Source organism: Echiichthys vipera (assembly GCF_963691815.1).
Source record: "Echiichthys vipera genome assembly, chromosome: 5".
Classification (NCBI taxonomy): domain Eukaryota; kingdom Metazoa; phylum Chordata; class Actinopteri; order Perciformes; family Trachinidae; genus Echiichthys; species Echiichthys vipera.
The window spans coordinates 24,534,178-24,551,369 of NC_139830.1; the positions used below are offsets into that span (position 1 = coordinate 24,534,178).

Here is a 17,192-nt window from a genome sequence, read left to right on the forward strand (position 1 = left end):
TGCTTCCTTATCATAAACTCATAATGGTTACAAATTGTTGCAGTACACTTGTACTACACAACTTGGCACCTTTCAGAAGTCACCAAGAGCTAATCATTTGGAAACAATGTCAGCGCACACAAGTCATAGAATGTGATAAAAATGAGTCACACACACAGCACACTTACAGAATATTAACTCGGTCTGTGATGCTTTGTACCAAAGGATGTTACATTTGTTACTCTAGGTCATTCTGACACAGGCTGGCAGCTGTTTAAGAAACGGTTGGAGTGTCCAGACCAAAACCTTTCTTTTTACAAACCTAAAAAGGAGCGACTAGATTCAGACTGATGGCTCATCTGTAGTTCTTTGTGATTCAGGATTATAAGGCAGATGTATTTCAGTTAAATGAAATGCCCTTCATGGATTCTGTGTTCCCTTCACACAGGAATGTGTTCTATACTTGTTTACAGTGCAGTCAGGAAGCTGTTGGACAGTGACTTTATATTCATTGTTTTGGACTTATTCCTTAATTTTCTGCAAAACAATGACTGATTTGACTAAATTAAAGTTTTGGCTTTTAGCCAATTTGAGTGTGTTCAGAACCTGATAAAGAGATAAAACAACGTAAAATATCTGACTACTAACAGAGGCTAAACATTACCATCTGCCTAAGAGATAAATAACACTGTCAGTGCCACTTTGACAGTCACTGCAGTGTTTCTGCTCAGGTCAGCTCATTCCTTTCAGCTCTCTGATTTTGACATCTCTCTTCCCATCCTCCTCCACAGGATCCGAATCCAAGCCCTGAACAGCCTGGGGGCAGGCCCCTTTAGTCACACCTTTAAACTGAAGACGAAACCCCTGCCCCCACAGCCACCCCGCCTGGAGTGCACTGCCTTCAGCCACCAGACCCTCAGGCTCAAGTGGGGCGATGGCCCAGCCAAAGCCACCACCTCAGATGCCCTCCAGTATCAGCTGCAGATGGAGGACAAGAGCGGCAGGTCAGTTGCCCATTAGTCAGACAAGGGGAAGTGACCTGACGAGAGATAAACCGATAAGAGATGAGCAGGCCGGTGTTTAAGCAAAAGATTCAGATAACTGTATAGAGGAGGGAGGGCGTTCATGGAATGTAATGCCAGATGGAGTGTCTTTACAGTATAAGGAGACAGGGACTGATGATGTGCTTTATGCCACTGTATATTTCCTGACAGGAGTTACTCGTCTCGTTTGCGTTTTGTTATCTTTTGCTCATTAAATCCTCTCTCTCTCTCTCTCTCTCTCTCTCTCTCTCTCTCTCTCTCTCTCTGTCTCTCTCCCCCCCCCCCCCCCCCCCCACCCTTTTCTTGTTCCTGTCATTGCAGATTTCTATCCTTGTATAAAGGACCATGCCACACACACAAAGTCCAGAGGCTTAATGAGTCTACCTCTTATACGTTCCGCATCCAGGCCTTTAATGAGGCGGGCGAAGGGCCCTTCTCCAATGTTTACACATTCACCACCCCACGCTCTCCTCCAGCCCCTGTGAAAGGTACAGTTGCCGTCCTTTCTTTCTTTTTCTCTCTCTGTCTCTTTCTGTCAATATATCTTTTTCTATCACAGTATATACAATGGAATAGTAACCACTGTGTCAAAAAAGAGGATTTAAACAATGTTTTCTTCGGGCTATAGGATTAAAAAATGAATAGGAAATGTAGAGCCCTTGCCTTGATTGACTTCAACACATCTGCGCCCACAGGACATCACTAGTTTCTCACACTGGTGACATGACATTGCTAAAGTTCAATTTATTTGTATTTTATGGGAAACATTACGTTTGGCGCCAAAATGGGGAAAGACTGAACCCAAAGTTTGTAAAGAAGTCAGTTAAATTTGGAGGGGGAAGTAGTCCAGGAAGTAGAGTCCAGGTCTAAACCCTATAGAGAAAACCACTACAGTTACTGAACTGTGGAAGCGACTGCAAGACATTATCTAAATCTTCTCTTCTGACACAATGGTTTTATATATATGTGTGTATATATATATATATATATATATATATCTCCAATGTAGATCTCATTACCTTTACAAACACTTTCTGCTGACATCCAGACAACCAGTGTGCTCCGCTTTTAGCCTCAGTTGACCCAAGTTTGACGTGCATTTGATTAAGACCCAGCAGCCCGAGATTCACTTGTCGGCTGTCATCATGAGTCAGGTTTTTCAGCACTGTGCTCTGGCCTCCACCAGCCTCTGCAAAGCCTCTTTTGATCCTACACATTGAAGTCAGTAATGAGGATGTGGGTTTTATTCTCAAAGCGGCACCTCTTCTCATTCAAGCAGTCATGTGCCAGTATTTCAGTGTTACTTAACAATGTTTGTCTCCCCACACAGTGAAGTGGACTCTCAGTCTGAATTCAAACAGTAAAAGGCTAACTGTTTAAAGTTTAAAGCCTATTATCATAATGCCAAAAATCATTCAAGTCCTCCCTGCCAACCGTGTTTTGTCATGATTACAACTAAGGCACTTCAGCAGTTCAAAACAACTACTTCTTTTTGTTGTTTTTGCTTAAAATGCCACCTACCTAAAGAAGAGCATGACTCATAGTTATGGCACTCTGCTAATTGGAAAAAGTTACATGTAATAATAGCATCTGAACATCAAGGTTCTCACCCTGAGGGTTTATAAATTACACTGCACAAGTTCACATCAGATAGTGTTGTTGGTATTTTTTCCCAAAGTTGTCTTTCACACATCAGTGGGTGAAATGTGGTACTGCCCTTCTCTTTTCCATTTCAGACTAATGGTGTCAGTAATGACTAACAAGAGCTGGTTTGGGCAGCTGTTGGGTGGATTTGCATTGCCACTTGTTAATATGATGATACATGAAGCAAATCTACTGTAAATCATATTCCTCCTCATTAGAACTTCTTTCTTTGAGCCGGCTGATTGATTGCTTGTTTTAATAGGCAGATGTTGACTTACTGCAGATATCGCACACCTTAAGCAGCGTTTTTCATTTCCTCTACCCTCCAGTCCCCAAAGTGGAGCGTCTAGATGACACCTCCTGCGAAGTCACTTGGGAGGCCCTGTCGCCCATGAAGGGGGACCCGATCATCTACACCTTGCAGTGCATGATGGGAAACTCAGAGTTTAAACAGGTACTGATGTTTTCGTATTTTGTGTCCCTACCTGCAGCTGACCTGCCATATATCATCACAGCAGGCTTTTTATGCAGATCCGGAGGGTAAAGATGGACCCAGGGCCTTAATGTTTTTACCATGGCTCTGCGGCGTTTCTGTTTTCATCACCGCTGGCTTTAAATTGCCCATTATGCAAACGTCATTGATCCATGAGGTATCCAAGGTGTCTAGCCTCTGCCAGCACACTTCCCTCACAGTGGCCTCCAGCCATGTTAACGTGGATTGATGGCCATTGCAGGTTTATGCTAATATCACCACATCATACATGGCAATTGAATCAGGGAGTTGAAATATGTGGTTGCCATCCGGTATGACTTTGTTTCCATCCTTATTGTCAGTGTCAGTGGCCGAGACTAAAAGCCTGTGTTCAAGAAAGGGGAATTATTCATTTGCTGAGGATAGGAGGTTAGTTGAGGCTGTTTGCGTCCTTCTTTGTATTCAAACTAGGCTAGTGAAGTTTGGCTGGTGCATAATGGACAATTCGATATGTTTTTTATACTTAAGATAGTTTAAATAGGCTTTGTCTCCAACAATCTAAATGTAAAATAAGGTCCCTCAGTAAAGACAATGAAAAAAAGTGTCACTCTCGCAACCAAACAGATCTGGTTCACAAGGCTCTTTAAAAACTTGTGGGTGTGTCAAGGTGACAACATAGCTCTAATAAATACAAAATAAATAAAGTAAAGTAAATCAGAAAATAGTCTGTGAATTGAAATATTGTCAGAGCTGAAAAAAGGATGGATTCTTTTGATTATTTTCCCCGTTATGCCTTGAAAGGCAATTTCCTCCAGTTGAGCAAAAGCAGTAAGATGGGAAGGATTTCTCAGCTTTACTTTCCAGTACAAGTTCATTACAAATCAACACACCAACCTAATTTCACCAATATTGGTCACAAAGCAGCTGAATTACAGAATTCCCTCAGTGAGAAATTATCATAAACATTGGGATGAAAGATGAAAAAGACAAAGAATGTATTTCTGCAGTTAGAAAAGAAATCTCGCACACGATCGCATATTTTTCACTTACTTCCTGTCTTATTTTCAGTTTTTATTGACACTTGTTCTCCTCTTCTCTCCTGTTCTCAGGCCTACAAAGGCTCTGCCACATCCTTCCATGTCCAGAACCTGCAGCCCAACAGCGACTACCGTTTCCGGGTGTGTGCTATCAGGCAGTGCCAGGACGCCCCTGAGCTGAGCGGCCCCTACAGCCCCACAGTGACCCTCTCCCCCCAGCGGAACGACGTGGCAGTCGGCGGCAGTGGGGCCGGCTCGGGGTCCAGGGCCGGCACGGAGTCCAACCGAGCCAGACGGAGCATGACAGACGAGCAGTGTGCTTTCCTCCTCCTCATGGTCTTTGCCGTCATCGCCATCCTCATCGCTTTTGTCATCCAGTACTTCGTCATAAAATAAGCAGTTTACACCACCCAGCTGCAGGGTTATAGCTTTATTCTTTCCCCTTCTCTGTTGTTTCGTAATCTTTGTTTTGTACTCATTGTTTTCGGCTGTCAACAGAGTAATCGCATTAGCCGCATTGGGGTGCAGCGGAAGAGAGGGCTGGTGAGTGACAGCTGAATGGCAGTTAAAATGTGAGGATGTAAGACCTTATTTGGTACCTGTGATACCTTCCTAACTCTCCAGCCTTTGTCACTTCGTCCCCACTTTGTGGTGTTTGTTGTTCAGTTCAGATTTTTCTTTCTTTGCAATCAGCTTCCTGCGCAAAAGGAACTCAGAAAGCGGTTTCTTTTTGGGGGGGGGGCTTTAACTCATGTGCTGGTTGATTACAGTATATATAGTTATATATGCATATATATATATATATATATATATATATGTGTATAGAAATAGTCATTATTTATATTTCCATGTATGTGTCCAGTATGAAACTGTTTTTGATAGATGTGTTCCAAAAATAGTATGTTGGTGTGTCATTAGCCTATGTGCTATTTGATCCTGGGACCTGGTGGGCCAGTGTTTGCACAGTGAGGTGTGTGTGTGTCCAGATGTGTATACTGTTTGTAGTTAGTGCCACAGAGGTACATGGCTGGGAGGACTACAGGGCCAGATGAAGGGACTTAACCCCCTGCTGGAGTTTTAGGGGTCTAATGAGAGAAGTAATGGAAATGAAAATCGTGTTATCACTATAGAGCATTCATTTAGCACTTTCCAACCTTTTTGATGTTCAGAATGTTTAAGAATGCAAAAATGACTGGAGAAATGTTAGTATATTTTTGTACAGTGAAGACACAAGGACCTGTAAGTTTGAGGGGAAAAAAAGCTCCGTATAAAGTTAAAAAAACAAACAAAAACCAAACTAACAGTGAATTCTAATTATTTTTACTATCATAGTTATACTGCTGCTTTACTCCAAAATATTGTTGTTCAGCACAAAAAATGTATGCTTACCTGTATGTTCTGTTTTATTTAATTTTTTCGCTTTTCCCCCCAGTAATTGATTTTGCACCTTAGTGAAAGAAAACCTTGACTGACTGCGTCTTGGTCTCGTGATGCATTTTATAGAACACACTTTGAGATTGTGCAACCCTACTTGTGTTTTGGGTGTTTTAAAAGTTGTAGTACCACATAATGTGTCACTGAAACAGCTGATCTATCTCAGCAGAAAAGAAGAAAAAAAAAAAAAAACAGGAAAAAAGTATGTACCAGATGTTTCAGAGGCCTTAATTGGAGAGGAAAAAAATCTCGGGAGAATTTTCTTAATTTCTCTTACGTTTGGATGTTTTTCTTTTTAGTGTTAGAAAACTAAAACGTGTTTTATTTACTTTTTATTTTGCAACATTTATTTGATGTTAGTAAGCATACGTAATCGAGAGAGAAATGGGAAAGTAGTTATGTGTATTACTTATGATTTCACTTGTCAGGTCATACATGTGTGAAGTATATTTTTTTATAATATTGAAGTAATATAAGTTAATACTCTCCAGAGAAAATAATACATCCTGAGTACTCATGAATCATGGAACGCAAATGGCAGATACAAAATGTGTTATATCATGTACTTCCTGTGAATCTAAATTTGCCTTTTCTCTGTGTGTTAAGTATTCGTAACAGATTTCAAACTCTGAGTTTTCAGTGGTAATCTGGCTGTAGGGTCTAGTGTTGTTAGGTTTTGGGCAAATAACTGCTGTTGCAAACGTAAAAAATTAAATACAGGTACCTTGCAAAACTTCTTGGATAATTACATGATTTGGTCTTTCAGACGTTCTGCAAATGTCTTCTCTTTGTCATTTAAAGAATTCAAAATTCCTATTTTTGATAGCGATTGCAACGTGTGCCATTTTAACACCTCTTCACCCTGGGCTTACTACCTTTGGATGGGGAGATCAACAAAATGCTACAAAAATGAGTAAAATATGCACAAAAATAGAGACCATTTTTATGTAATTTTAATGTTTGCAGTTACCTCATAAACCGTACATTCCAAAATAAAAATTTGTTATACTATACATACTACCAGACATATCACTTTAAAATGTTCGTTATGGGAAAAATGTATAATCATATATGTATCTAAAGTGTATCTGTATAGCCATGATATCTACAAAGAATCCATGCACAATAAAAGATTTATAATTCTTAATCATGTTTAAAGTTCTGGCATATGTTTGTCTTTGGATTCCTCTTCAAAAAATACTTTGTTTTTTGGTTGGCTGCCAGGTCAATCCTCAAATGTACTTTCAATCAATGATCCTTTCTATATGCTTTTCTGTTTTTCACCATTGTAAAGAGAATAATTATTTCAGTTTTGGACTGTTGGTCAAACAAAACGACATTTGAAGATGCTTCGGCCTCTAGGAAACAGATTTTTTTATGATTTTCTGATGATTTGTGGACTTTTAAATGATCAAAAATAATTGCCAGATTATCTGTTAATGAAAATAAGGGTTGCAACATCAACCTGCTTCAGCTGCTGCTTGGTAACCTGCTCTGGTGGAACAACACAGGTTAAAATGAAGAAGGAACCACAGCAGTTAGGCTGCACAATGATTAGCCTTTGCCTTGTTAATATATGATATTAGTATTACATAACTGGGAAGACTGGCCATTAGCAGCAATGGAACTTGAACATTTCCTTATAACGTTTGTACTGTAATAGGTCTAATGATCTGAAAATGTTTGTGAAAATCAATAGTTCATTGGAAGTATACAAACCTCAGAAGTCCTAACATTTAATCTCCTGTTGCAGTGTTTTATGGTGTGATGTTAACTCTTGACCCAGTTGTATTTCATGAGCCAGCTACTGTCTCAAAAACATTGTTTGACCAGTCGTTAAAAACCTCGAAGTACAAATATAGCTGCGGGAAATTGAATGTCAAGCAACTTTAATCTATATATTTCAGTTTCACAAAGGGACATTCAAACAAAAACTTACCAATACAATCCAGATGGGCTCCGCATTATGAACCAGCTGTACCAGTATAGAGTGTTTAAAGGTATGTTATAAAAAGAGAGATGTCTGCCTTTTGTTATGATAAAGCAGGTGCTATATAAATACTGTTAAAGTATTAGTGATAGATGCCATTGTGAGATAATCAGCATCAGACGATGAAGGCTGATTCTATCCTTGTCTCCTTAGGTTTTACTCCTTGTCTCCCTTTTTCATTATGTGTCTGAAGACAATAAAACAGCTACCAATAATCTTACACTAATACTACACAACTACCTATTGAACAGAGTTCTAATCCTAATGTCAATACAGGGATGCTTGCTCTGTTACGCCTTTTTTTGTGACTTCATAGTTCAACACAGCTACTCCTCAGTATTGTGTTTGTATGAATGAAAGCTTCTCGAGTAAGATATAAGGTCCTTTTCACTGCACAAGCACACCTGAGTGGCAAAGCAGGAGAGCCATGATTAATGAGGGTGAAAGTGGGCTGACTCGTCTCGGTCACCATTCTGTGTACAACATTGGCTCGTGTTGAGAGACAGACTGGAATCCATTTTAAAAAATGGCAAACAAGCTTTCCCTGTCTTGCTGCTTTGACGGGAGTAAACAATGACAGAGGAAGGAACATTCCTGCTGCCCCTCCGAGGTCCGAGTGGTGCATCTGGCTATGGATCAGCTCAGTGCAAAAACACAAATACAACCCGATGTCAGTGTGACTCTTGTTACAAAGGTTCATTTAGATATAATGGATATGGTGGCTCTGAACCAATAGAGCACGCCACTAGTCATCCAGCAGGTCATCCAGCAGGTCATCCAGGCTTTGGTGACTCGGGTTTCTTTGGACACAAAATAGGAAAACCTGTAGGTCAGGTACTGAAAATGCAGCCCTGTCCATGTTCATGAATGGGCAATGCCATTTTTTGAAAAAATAAGGACAGATCATTTCATACACAGAGGCAATACTTATCCTCTTGTCATACTGATCTGGAGATATTAGTGCTGATTTTTTTGAAGTGGGGCTGTTATTTTTCTCAGGCTTTATCCATAGTCAGAGTATTATCTACAGTAGATGGAGGTCAGCACAGCCCCAGTTTGGAGAAACAGACAGGAGGACACACATGGGAGCTAAGAAATGCACTGCTGTAAATGGGTGCAACAGCTTAACATATTTCAACCACCTAAAAAAAACCCACCTGAAATAAATCATAATCAGTTTAAGTGCATGCTATATAGAATCTTTGCTATGCTATGCTCTTGTCAAAGCCACCAGACTCGATTGACAAAACCAATATTTTTACCTCAAAACACAGGAGTTGCTGGTCCACTGCTGCCTTGAATAGTTAGTTAGTTATTGTTATTGGGGGGCTTTGGTGTTTTAAAGGGTTAGGTTAACAAACTAACTAACTAACCGATCGATCGAGGCAGCGGTAGAGTAGTCCAACAACTCCTGTGTTCTGTTTTACTGTTGTTGTTTTTTTAGGTGATTAAAATACGTTGAGCTGTTGTCCCCATCCACAGAGATTTATTGACCGCCATCTACTGTAGTTAATACAGTGACTATGGACTATGACTATGGATGGATACTGACTAAGTACCTGATACAACCCCACTTCCAAACATCTGAACTTTCCCTTTAAAAGACTCTTACTCAGTCAAAAACTGACTTGTTGGAGGTCACACCAAATTTAAGCTTGTATTCTAATATATTAATTATTCAGACCGTAAACCTTAACCAGGTGGAAGAACTCACACAACCTTTGACCTTTTTAGGTCCCTGGTAACGCTGAGCACTGACCAAAGAGAATGGCATTCCTCTTGAACCAGCATTGTTGAAGGTAGGTTTATTATAACAAGCCTGATCGGTAACGTGAGGCTGAAGAGGAAGAGATGAGTGGGTGGGTGTGTGGAGTGATGAAGCCAAGCAGAGAGACAGATGAGGCTGGTGGACAATTAAGCACACAACTCATTTTTCAGTGACTTCCAGACAGCTTGGCAAACATGCTGAGGTTTCAGTGATCGATGCATTAATTAATAAAGTTATAACCCTTGCATGTTTTTTATGTATTCAGACTCAGTACCGGTTAGTATGATCCTCAATCTGTAACAGTCGTGGGGGTTCCCTTAACTCTCATTCCCTCCATCATATGCCTTTTACCGTCATCCATACCCTCATCATTTGATTATGAAAATTACTTATACACACACACACACACACACACACAGACAGACAGCAGACAACCTCCCTGTTGCTTCCTGACTCCTCAGGGTGCTGTGGAGGAGGTGCTCCTTTCTTTGTCTTTCACCAGAGCTCGACTGGTCATTGAGCATCACGGACCAGCTCTGCCACTTCATGAGATTCTTCTCCTCCTGCTGCTGCTGCTGCTGCTGCTTTCCATCGACACACACCAAACAGAGACCAAGAAAGAGTGAGAAGGTTTGGGAGATCCAGCTCAATTTGAAAGGTAAAGTCACCAACAAAGATTGTTTTTACACTAGGATGCTTTTGCTGCTTTTGAAGTGGAAGTACCACAATCTAGTGAGCTTGCATGTCTGCTTTCACTTTATATTCAAGGTAACTGTTTTTCTTGAAACATTTTTGAATTTTTTTTTCCAGGCATTCACTGGTTTCCATTCATTTCTGTATGGTATGAAAATGCATGAGGAGACACTTGAGTTGTGTAATGACAAATTGTGCATTTATCTTCGTCAGAGTTTACATTATTGCTACAAGGAAAATCACTCACAACATTACCTTGCAACAATAACCAAAAGAGAGCACATCACTCTTGCTAAACTACCCTGCACTGGCTCCTTATTTCTTTTAGAACTGATTTTAAGGTCCTTTTTATTCACCTTCTTACATTTCTTTTTAACTCATCAACCAACAAGAGCCTTCAGGTCCTCTGATGCTGGTGTTTAATGTTCCTAACTGCAAAAAGCTCTGCCCAGCTACATTAGATATGGGAGCTCTGTTGAGATTTTTAAATAACAACTGAAGACCAACTTATTCAGGCAGGTAATTAGTTCAGAAGCCTTTGAATGTTCTGATTTGTCAGGGTCATTGTTATCCCCAAATAGATTTCAGTCAAAAGCAACTGGACTTGGTTATTTGTCTTGTAAGAGGTTTCACCTGTCACCCAAGAGGCTTCATCAGTTCATTTATGCATCTGAAGCACTAATGAAGTTGAAACCAACTTCCCACCAATGACTGTCACTCCAATGACTGTCGTTGGCACTCGGAGCACAAAGGGTTCCAGTGACATCATCGGCCTTGTGCACGCCCTGGTTAAATAACCAGATCTCCACACCAAATAGTTGGACCAGTCCCAGCCTGGTCAGAGGTGTAAATGAACTGATGAAGCCTCTTGGACAACAGGTCAAACGTCTTCCGAGACAAACAACCAAGTCCAGTTGCTTTTGACTGAAATTTCTTTGGGGACAATTTAGTTCAGTAGTTCTACATTTTCTATTTCGCTGCCTTATTATTGGCTCTTTTTATTCTATTTTTATGAACGTGTTTATCTTGTGTATGTTGTGTCTTCTCTATTGTGTTTTGCTTTTAATGCCATAGTGTGTGTGTGTGTGTGTGTGTGTGTGTGTGTGTGTGTGTGTGTGTGTGTGTGTGTGTGTGTGTGTGTGTGTGTGTGTGTGTATATACGTATATATATTGCATTAATTACCTATGTGTAGTAACAACTTTCAAAATAGCATATGTTCAGGATGTAGAATAAATTGATAGAAACCAACAGCTGTCTGTAATTAAAACAAATACTCTCTACCACATGTCATGAAGCAGAAATATGAAGCATTCATAATGTTTGGGTAAGAGATGAAACTTGATGAAAAAACACCACTTTGGTCCTGTAATAGTCTAATGTTTCTCTCCGCAGCCTCTTGTAGAGTCTTGATTTCACACTTTGCTGTGCCAGCACTCAGTGGAGGTTGGCATGCCCTGGACCAGACCCCAGGTGGACCTTCATGCTGGTGGAGCGGAGGCCATGGACCAGTACAACATAGACGACCACCACTATGAGGGCTCCCTGTTCCCCACCTCCACCCTCATCCCTGTCACTGTCATCTGCATCCTCATCTTCATCATCGGGGTGACAGGCAACACAATGACCATCCTCATCATCCAGCACTTCAAGGATATGAAGACCACCACGAACCTCTACCTGTCCAGCATGGCGGTGTCCGACCTCATCATCTTCCTCTGCCTGCCCTTTGACCTCTACCGCCTGTGGAAGTACGTGCCCTGGCTGTTTGGGGAGGTGGTGTGCCGCTTCTATCACTACATCTTTGAGGGCTGTACCTCCGCCACCATCCTTCACATCACGGCCCTGAGCATCGAACGCTACCTGGCCATCAGCTTCCCCCTCAGGAGCAAGGTATTGGTGACCAGACGCAGAGTCCAATACATCATCCTCGCCCTATGGGCTTTTGCCCTGGTTTCTGCAGCTCCCACACTCTTCCTGGTTGGGGTGGAGTATGACAATGAAACACACCCGGACTACAACACAGGGCAGTGCAAGCACACCAACTACGCCATCAGCTCCGGGCAGCTGCACATCATGCTCTGGGTGTCCACCACCTACTTTTTCTGCCCGATGCTCTGCCTCATCTTCCTCTACGGATCCATAGGATGCAAGTTGTGGAAAAGCAAAAATGACCTGCAAGGCCCCTGCGCTTTGGCCCGCGAAAGGTCACACAGGCAAACAGTCAAGATCTTGGGTGAGTGCAGACAGTATTATTTGTTTTCATACATATTATAAGAACTGATTTGTACTGCCTTTAAAACCTGAAACAGCTTAACCTATTCTGTTAAATATAGCTTTCTGTAAGTGCTTTCAATGCGCATTGTGTTGGTTGCTGTTATCCTGCAAGTTTGAGGATAACGGGTGTCATGTGTATTGTTTTCGGTATCAGCGAGTTAATTACTCTGTTTTGTCTGAGGCTAATCATGTCCTGCCACTGCACATACTGATTGGTTTAGTTTCGAGCTCTGGCATATTGCGCAGGAAACCCTGTTTTACAGTAAAGGGACCGTGTCCAGGCCAATCTGCATTAACCAAATATTTAATCACGATGCATCCATTAGGATATTAATGCTGTTCATTAGCTGAGCACACACTGCACAGAACTCATGCTGTCAGGCTTACTGCCATTTGTACACACAATTGTTGAATCCCAAATTGGATTGTCATCAGAGGCCTCCATAAATCAACCATAATGGAAATTTAAATGCTCCCACAATCTTGGGCTGCCAGTGTCACAAATCTGAGGAGTCACTCAATGATCGCTGTTCCCATACAGCAAGACGTGATCAATTCTGAACAAAACTGTGGCATCTGTTCACTCCTCTCAGTGTGGGTCCACAATGTGTCCATCAGCTGTTATTGTTGATTCACAAATAATTACGCTTATGCAGGCCAGATATACCACTCTTTTAATTATTGATTTGACATTTATTATCCTTACAGAAATCACTGCCCCCATCAGAAAAATTGATGGTCATTTTATCTGCAGGGGCTTTGATCAATACCAGTGACTCAGTGATTACCTCACCCAGCACTGAGATTTCTGGATTTTCAATAGCTTTCATCTTTGGATCTGTGACATATTTTCTCCCTAGTGGTTTCTGCTGCATATATGTGTGCCCAACCCTGCTCCTGGAGGGCCACTGTCCAGCATGTTTTAGGTTTCCCCTGCTCCAACACTCCTGATTCTAATGATGTGGTCATTATCAAGCAGCCAAAGCTCGTCACAGGTTTGAAAATCATTAGAATGAGGTGTGTTCGAGCAGGGAGAAACCTAAAACATGCAGGGCAGTGGCTCTCCAGGAGCAGGATTGGAAACCCCTGCTCTAATTAGCTCCATTACCTGCCTGCATTGTTAAAAATGTGACTTCATTGTCGTGTCCAGCTGCAGAACACTGTCATTTAAGGGAACATGGGCTGTCATGCAAGTGAAATTGTGTGTTTGTTGCCTGGGTTTTAGGAGAAGATATGTTGATGTTAATTGATGCTAATGGATGTCAAGGGTGACCATAGAACATCTAGGTTACTTAAAGATCCTGAAAATCAATGTTATTAATCAGCTTAACGAGCCTAACATGAATATACTACTACTCTAGAACTATTATCTGTGAAAATAATTGTGGTTATCTCGAATGTGGGATTTGTGTGTATTTATCCTACCGGTTTGAAGCTGACAGAGATCTGTTAAAAAGAAAATCTGAATTCAACAATGGTTGTTGCTAGAAAGATGCCACTGCCAATTAAATCTGGTCCAACCACTCCTACACAATCCTAATGAAGTAGATTAGCTGAGTGTTTATGAAACTCTTATTCATTTTAGAACTAAGGATGTTTATTAATTTTCTAACCGTTTATTGCTTCTCACCGGGGCCCCCAGGGTGAAATAGGTGTACATTAGACCAGCACCTGCTCTAATTTATTATAGTAAAAGTTGCATGATCAGGCACATTCAGATTGTTTTTCTTTTGGATAATGCCAGGCTAGCTGTTTAACCATCAATCCCCTTTTCAATTACATTCATTTCCCTCTCCTGACTTTACTTTGCCCTCAGTGGTGGTGGTGCTGGCCTTCATCATCTGCTGGCTGCCTTACCACATCGGCAGAAACCTCTTTGCCCAGGTGGACGACTACGACACGGCCATGCTCAGCCAGAACTTTAACATGGCCTCCATGGTGCTCTGCTACCTCAGCGCTTCCATCAACCCCGTTGTCTACAACCTCATGTCTCGGAAGTACAGGGCTGCAGCCAAACGCCTCTTTCTGCTCCACCAGCGGCCCAGAGTGGTCCACCGCAGCGTGACCGACCACATCTCCACCCTGAACGAAAGCCTGACTGGGGTCTAAGGGGGGGCTCTCTTGAGTAGTGTTTTAACAGGCTTGTTGGACGTCATCACCAAGGGAGAGTTTGCAGGCGTCTTTAAAGTTCAAGAGTTGCAGCTAAAGATGGAACTCAATGATGATGTTTAGAGGAGGAATGTTCTATTTTATCTTTGAGGGGCAAAGCTGGGCTGAGAGCTCCACTGCAAAATCAGATTTACTACCGCTCAGTGGCATTTTGTTCACAGAGACTGGATGATGATTCTCAGCCATGTCACATTAAATATTTTCAGTGGATTCAAAGAGTTGCTATAACATTTTCCTCTTTCAGTGTTACACCTGGCAGAAGTGTTTACCTCTTCATCGTGTGCTACTGCATGTTTTTTTCCCCGCTCGGTGTCAGCGCTTATTGAACACACGTAGCCGTTTCAGTTCACAATTATCATCAGTGATTAAAAAGTGATCCCTTTTTGTTAACGACAGATTTGACGTTTGCCACATTTGAAATTACTGTTCATTTATAATATTTAATTGTAGTCACGGCTACATTCTGTTGTAAGATTAAATGTGTTTAATGTATGTGAACAAGTGTTATCATACGGTTGATTTCTTGTTCTCCTAAATCAAGAAAAACAATACATGTAAACCTATTAGATGTGGTCCATTAGTTTTGCAGATCTGAAACTGTGCGTGTGTGTGTGTGTGTGCGTGTGTGTGTGTATGTGTATGTGTGTGTGTGTGTGTGTGTGTGCGTGTGTGTGTGTGTGTGTGTGTGCGTACCATCTCTCAAGAGAACAGATAGAACATCAACTTCATAAAAGCAGATTACTATGAAAATGGGACAGCTGATGTGTGTGTGTGTGATACAGAGGCCACCTGTGCCCTGAGGTTTTTGGGCTGCGTACGTGCCGACCATCATGTAATCTGACACAGCTATTGTATTACCTGGGCTGTGATTTAGATTTAGGCTGTCAGCCAGCGTCCCTGCATCACCATATTCAAAGTAACGGCTGCTCTAAGTGCATTTCAAAGAGGAAAAAAAGATATTAGGTTGTCGGCAGCGAAAGAGGATATTGCTTTTATTGCTTCAACTTGCATAATCTCTACACCATTTTGCAGTTCTTCTTTCATGTTGCATTTTGGATTTGAAATTGGATATGTTTGTACCTCATACACTCTGGCATACAGGTAAAGTCAAAATGTATTTTTAACCTGAACGGTCTAATCCCAAAATAAACTTTTCCAGGGTTCTGTCTGCCATACATCATGTTCTTTAAAAGGAGCTGTCGTGATTTGACCCATGAATCATTGGGCCTTGGTTTGCAGGAACACAAAGAGAGAGACAAAGTCACTCTAGGCTGACTCATCCTCACAACACTTTTCTCACTGAGCCATTCATCTCTGCCAGACGAGCTGAAGCAGCGGGTAACAGCTTATATGCCACAGACCTTCCTGCCATCACCTGGGGAAAGATCAGCAAGCAGCAGGACTCCTCTGTTGGTTATTTTCTTTGCTGATAGTGAAGAGAGTGTCTGTGGACGGTCCATCCAGAGCTGTCAACACCTCCCTCAGGCCTTCTTCACACCACCTCAAATCATTCAGCATTAGAAATATACAGTTTGTTTGTTTTGACTCAGCATTTAAGGTCATGACTTCTTCTCCATCAGCAAACCTAACATAACCAAACATACTACACATACCCCTTTATCCCAATGATACAAATCAATGTAAAAATGTGATATGCTATTTCCTGAGAGATTTATCAAGTTCACGAGGACTACAATTCTTGAGCAAATGTACTAGTTTTTCAAAACTGACAAGATATCAAACAATTCCTACAATGGCATTATATTAAAGTAGCAGCTGCTGCTGTTTATTGTGTCGTCAGGTATCCCTCATCTCAAGGGCCATTTACAAAAGTGTGTCAGTCCTGAGGCCGGTTATTAAGCAACTGAGATGAAAATATATGCTTATAATTCGCACGCAAAACATATTTAAACTGGTTTGAATTTGGATGGAAGCATCTGGCTCTTGAGTGTTTAATTATTGTTTCGGTGTTATCAATAAAATATCCCAGCCTTCAGAGATAAAAAAGAACATAATTTAGTAACAAGATAGCAGTTACAGAATGTACTGAATTGTCTGAGACGCCATGGATTTACACATATAAAACCTTGTAATGCCATGCCATGCTGCATCGCAGTATGCCGTTTTTTAATATGCATTCATCTCCGAATGAATCTCACTGCAAATGAAGTCTCTCTTCTGCAATTTGAAGGTTTTCTAAGACACAGTTGCACACTTAAACATCATTTCAATGCAATGTTCTTTTCCACCAGAGAGGGGAGCCAAATACTACTGCTATCAAGGGAGACAAACTGTGTATGTCTGCATGGGTAGTCAAATTACCCATAATTACCCAAATCAAATAACAGTAATATCAAATCAAATTACAGTGATATCAAACATTTCCTGGGATTTACATTATTATAAAAGATTACCTCTAAACTACATTAACAGTTTAAAGCTCCCGGTTCTCACTCCTCCCTGTAAAAAGTCTTTATCAGCTTTCCTTTTCAGCCCATTTCCACAAATTATCAGCTACACATATTCACTTCCTGTTTGGCTCCCTGCGCCTCCTGTTCCATGCATGACGTGGCCACAGGAAACTGCATTAAAATGGAGGTTATTTAGGAAAAGAAAAGTCTGCGTTGTTGATTTGCTGCTCTCTTCATGGCCTCCGGTGTCATCTCCTTCTCTAAATCCATCTACCAT

General features: G+C 41.3%; 2 protein-coding genes across 3 annotated transcripts in view; both read left to right on the forward strand.

Moving 5' to 3' along the window:
• fndc3a (fibronectin type III domain containing 3A) overlaps positions 1 to 6,720 on the forward strand; it is a 53,791-nt gene extending 47,071 nt beyond the window's left edge. For both annotated transcript variants that reach the window (XM_083914584.1, XM_083914585.1), the window contains 4 exons: positions 771 to 983; positions 1,344 to 1,510; positions 2,996 to 3,120; positions 4,248 to 6,720. In XM_083914584.1, the coding sequence (XP_083770710.1) occupies positions 771 to 983; positions 1,344 to 1,510; positions 2,996 to 3,120; positions 4,248 to 4,571 (829 nt within the window). In that variant the 3' untranslated portion in view covers positions 4,572 to 6,720. The remainder of the gene's footprint in view (positions 1 to 770; positions 984 to 1,343; positions 1,511 to 2,995; positions 3,121 to 4,247) is intronic.
• A 4,790-nt stretch (positions 6,721 to 11,510) lies between these two features.
• mlnr (motilin receptor) lies at positions 11,511 to 14,444 on the forward strand (the record flags this gene model as incomplete). The annotated part of the gene is made up of 2 exons (XM_083913774.1): positions 11,511 to 12,294; positions 14,152 to 14,444. The coding sequence occupies 2 exons, from the start codon at positions 11,511 to 11,513 to the stop codon at positions 14,442 to 14,444; spliced, it is 1,077 nt and encodes a 358-aa protein (XP_083769900.1).
• Positions 14,445 to 17,192: the final 2,748 nt, after the last annotated feature.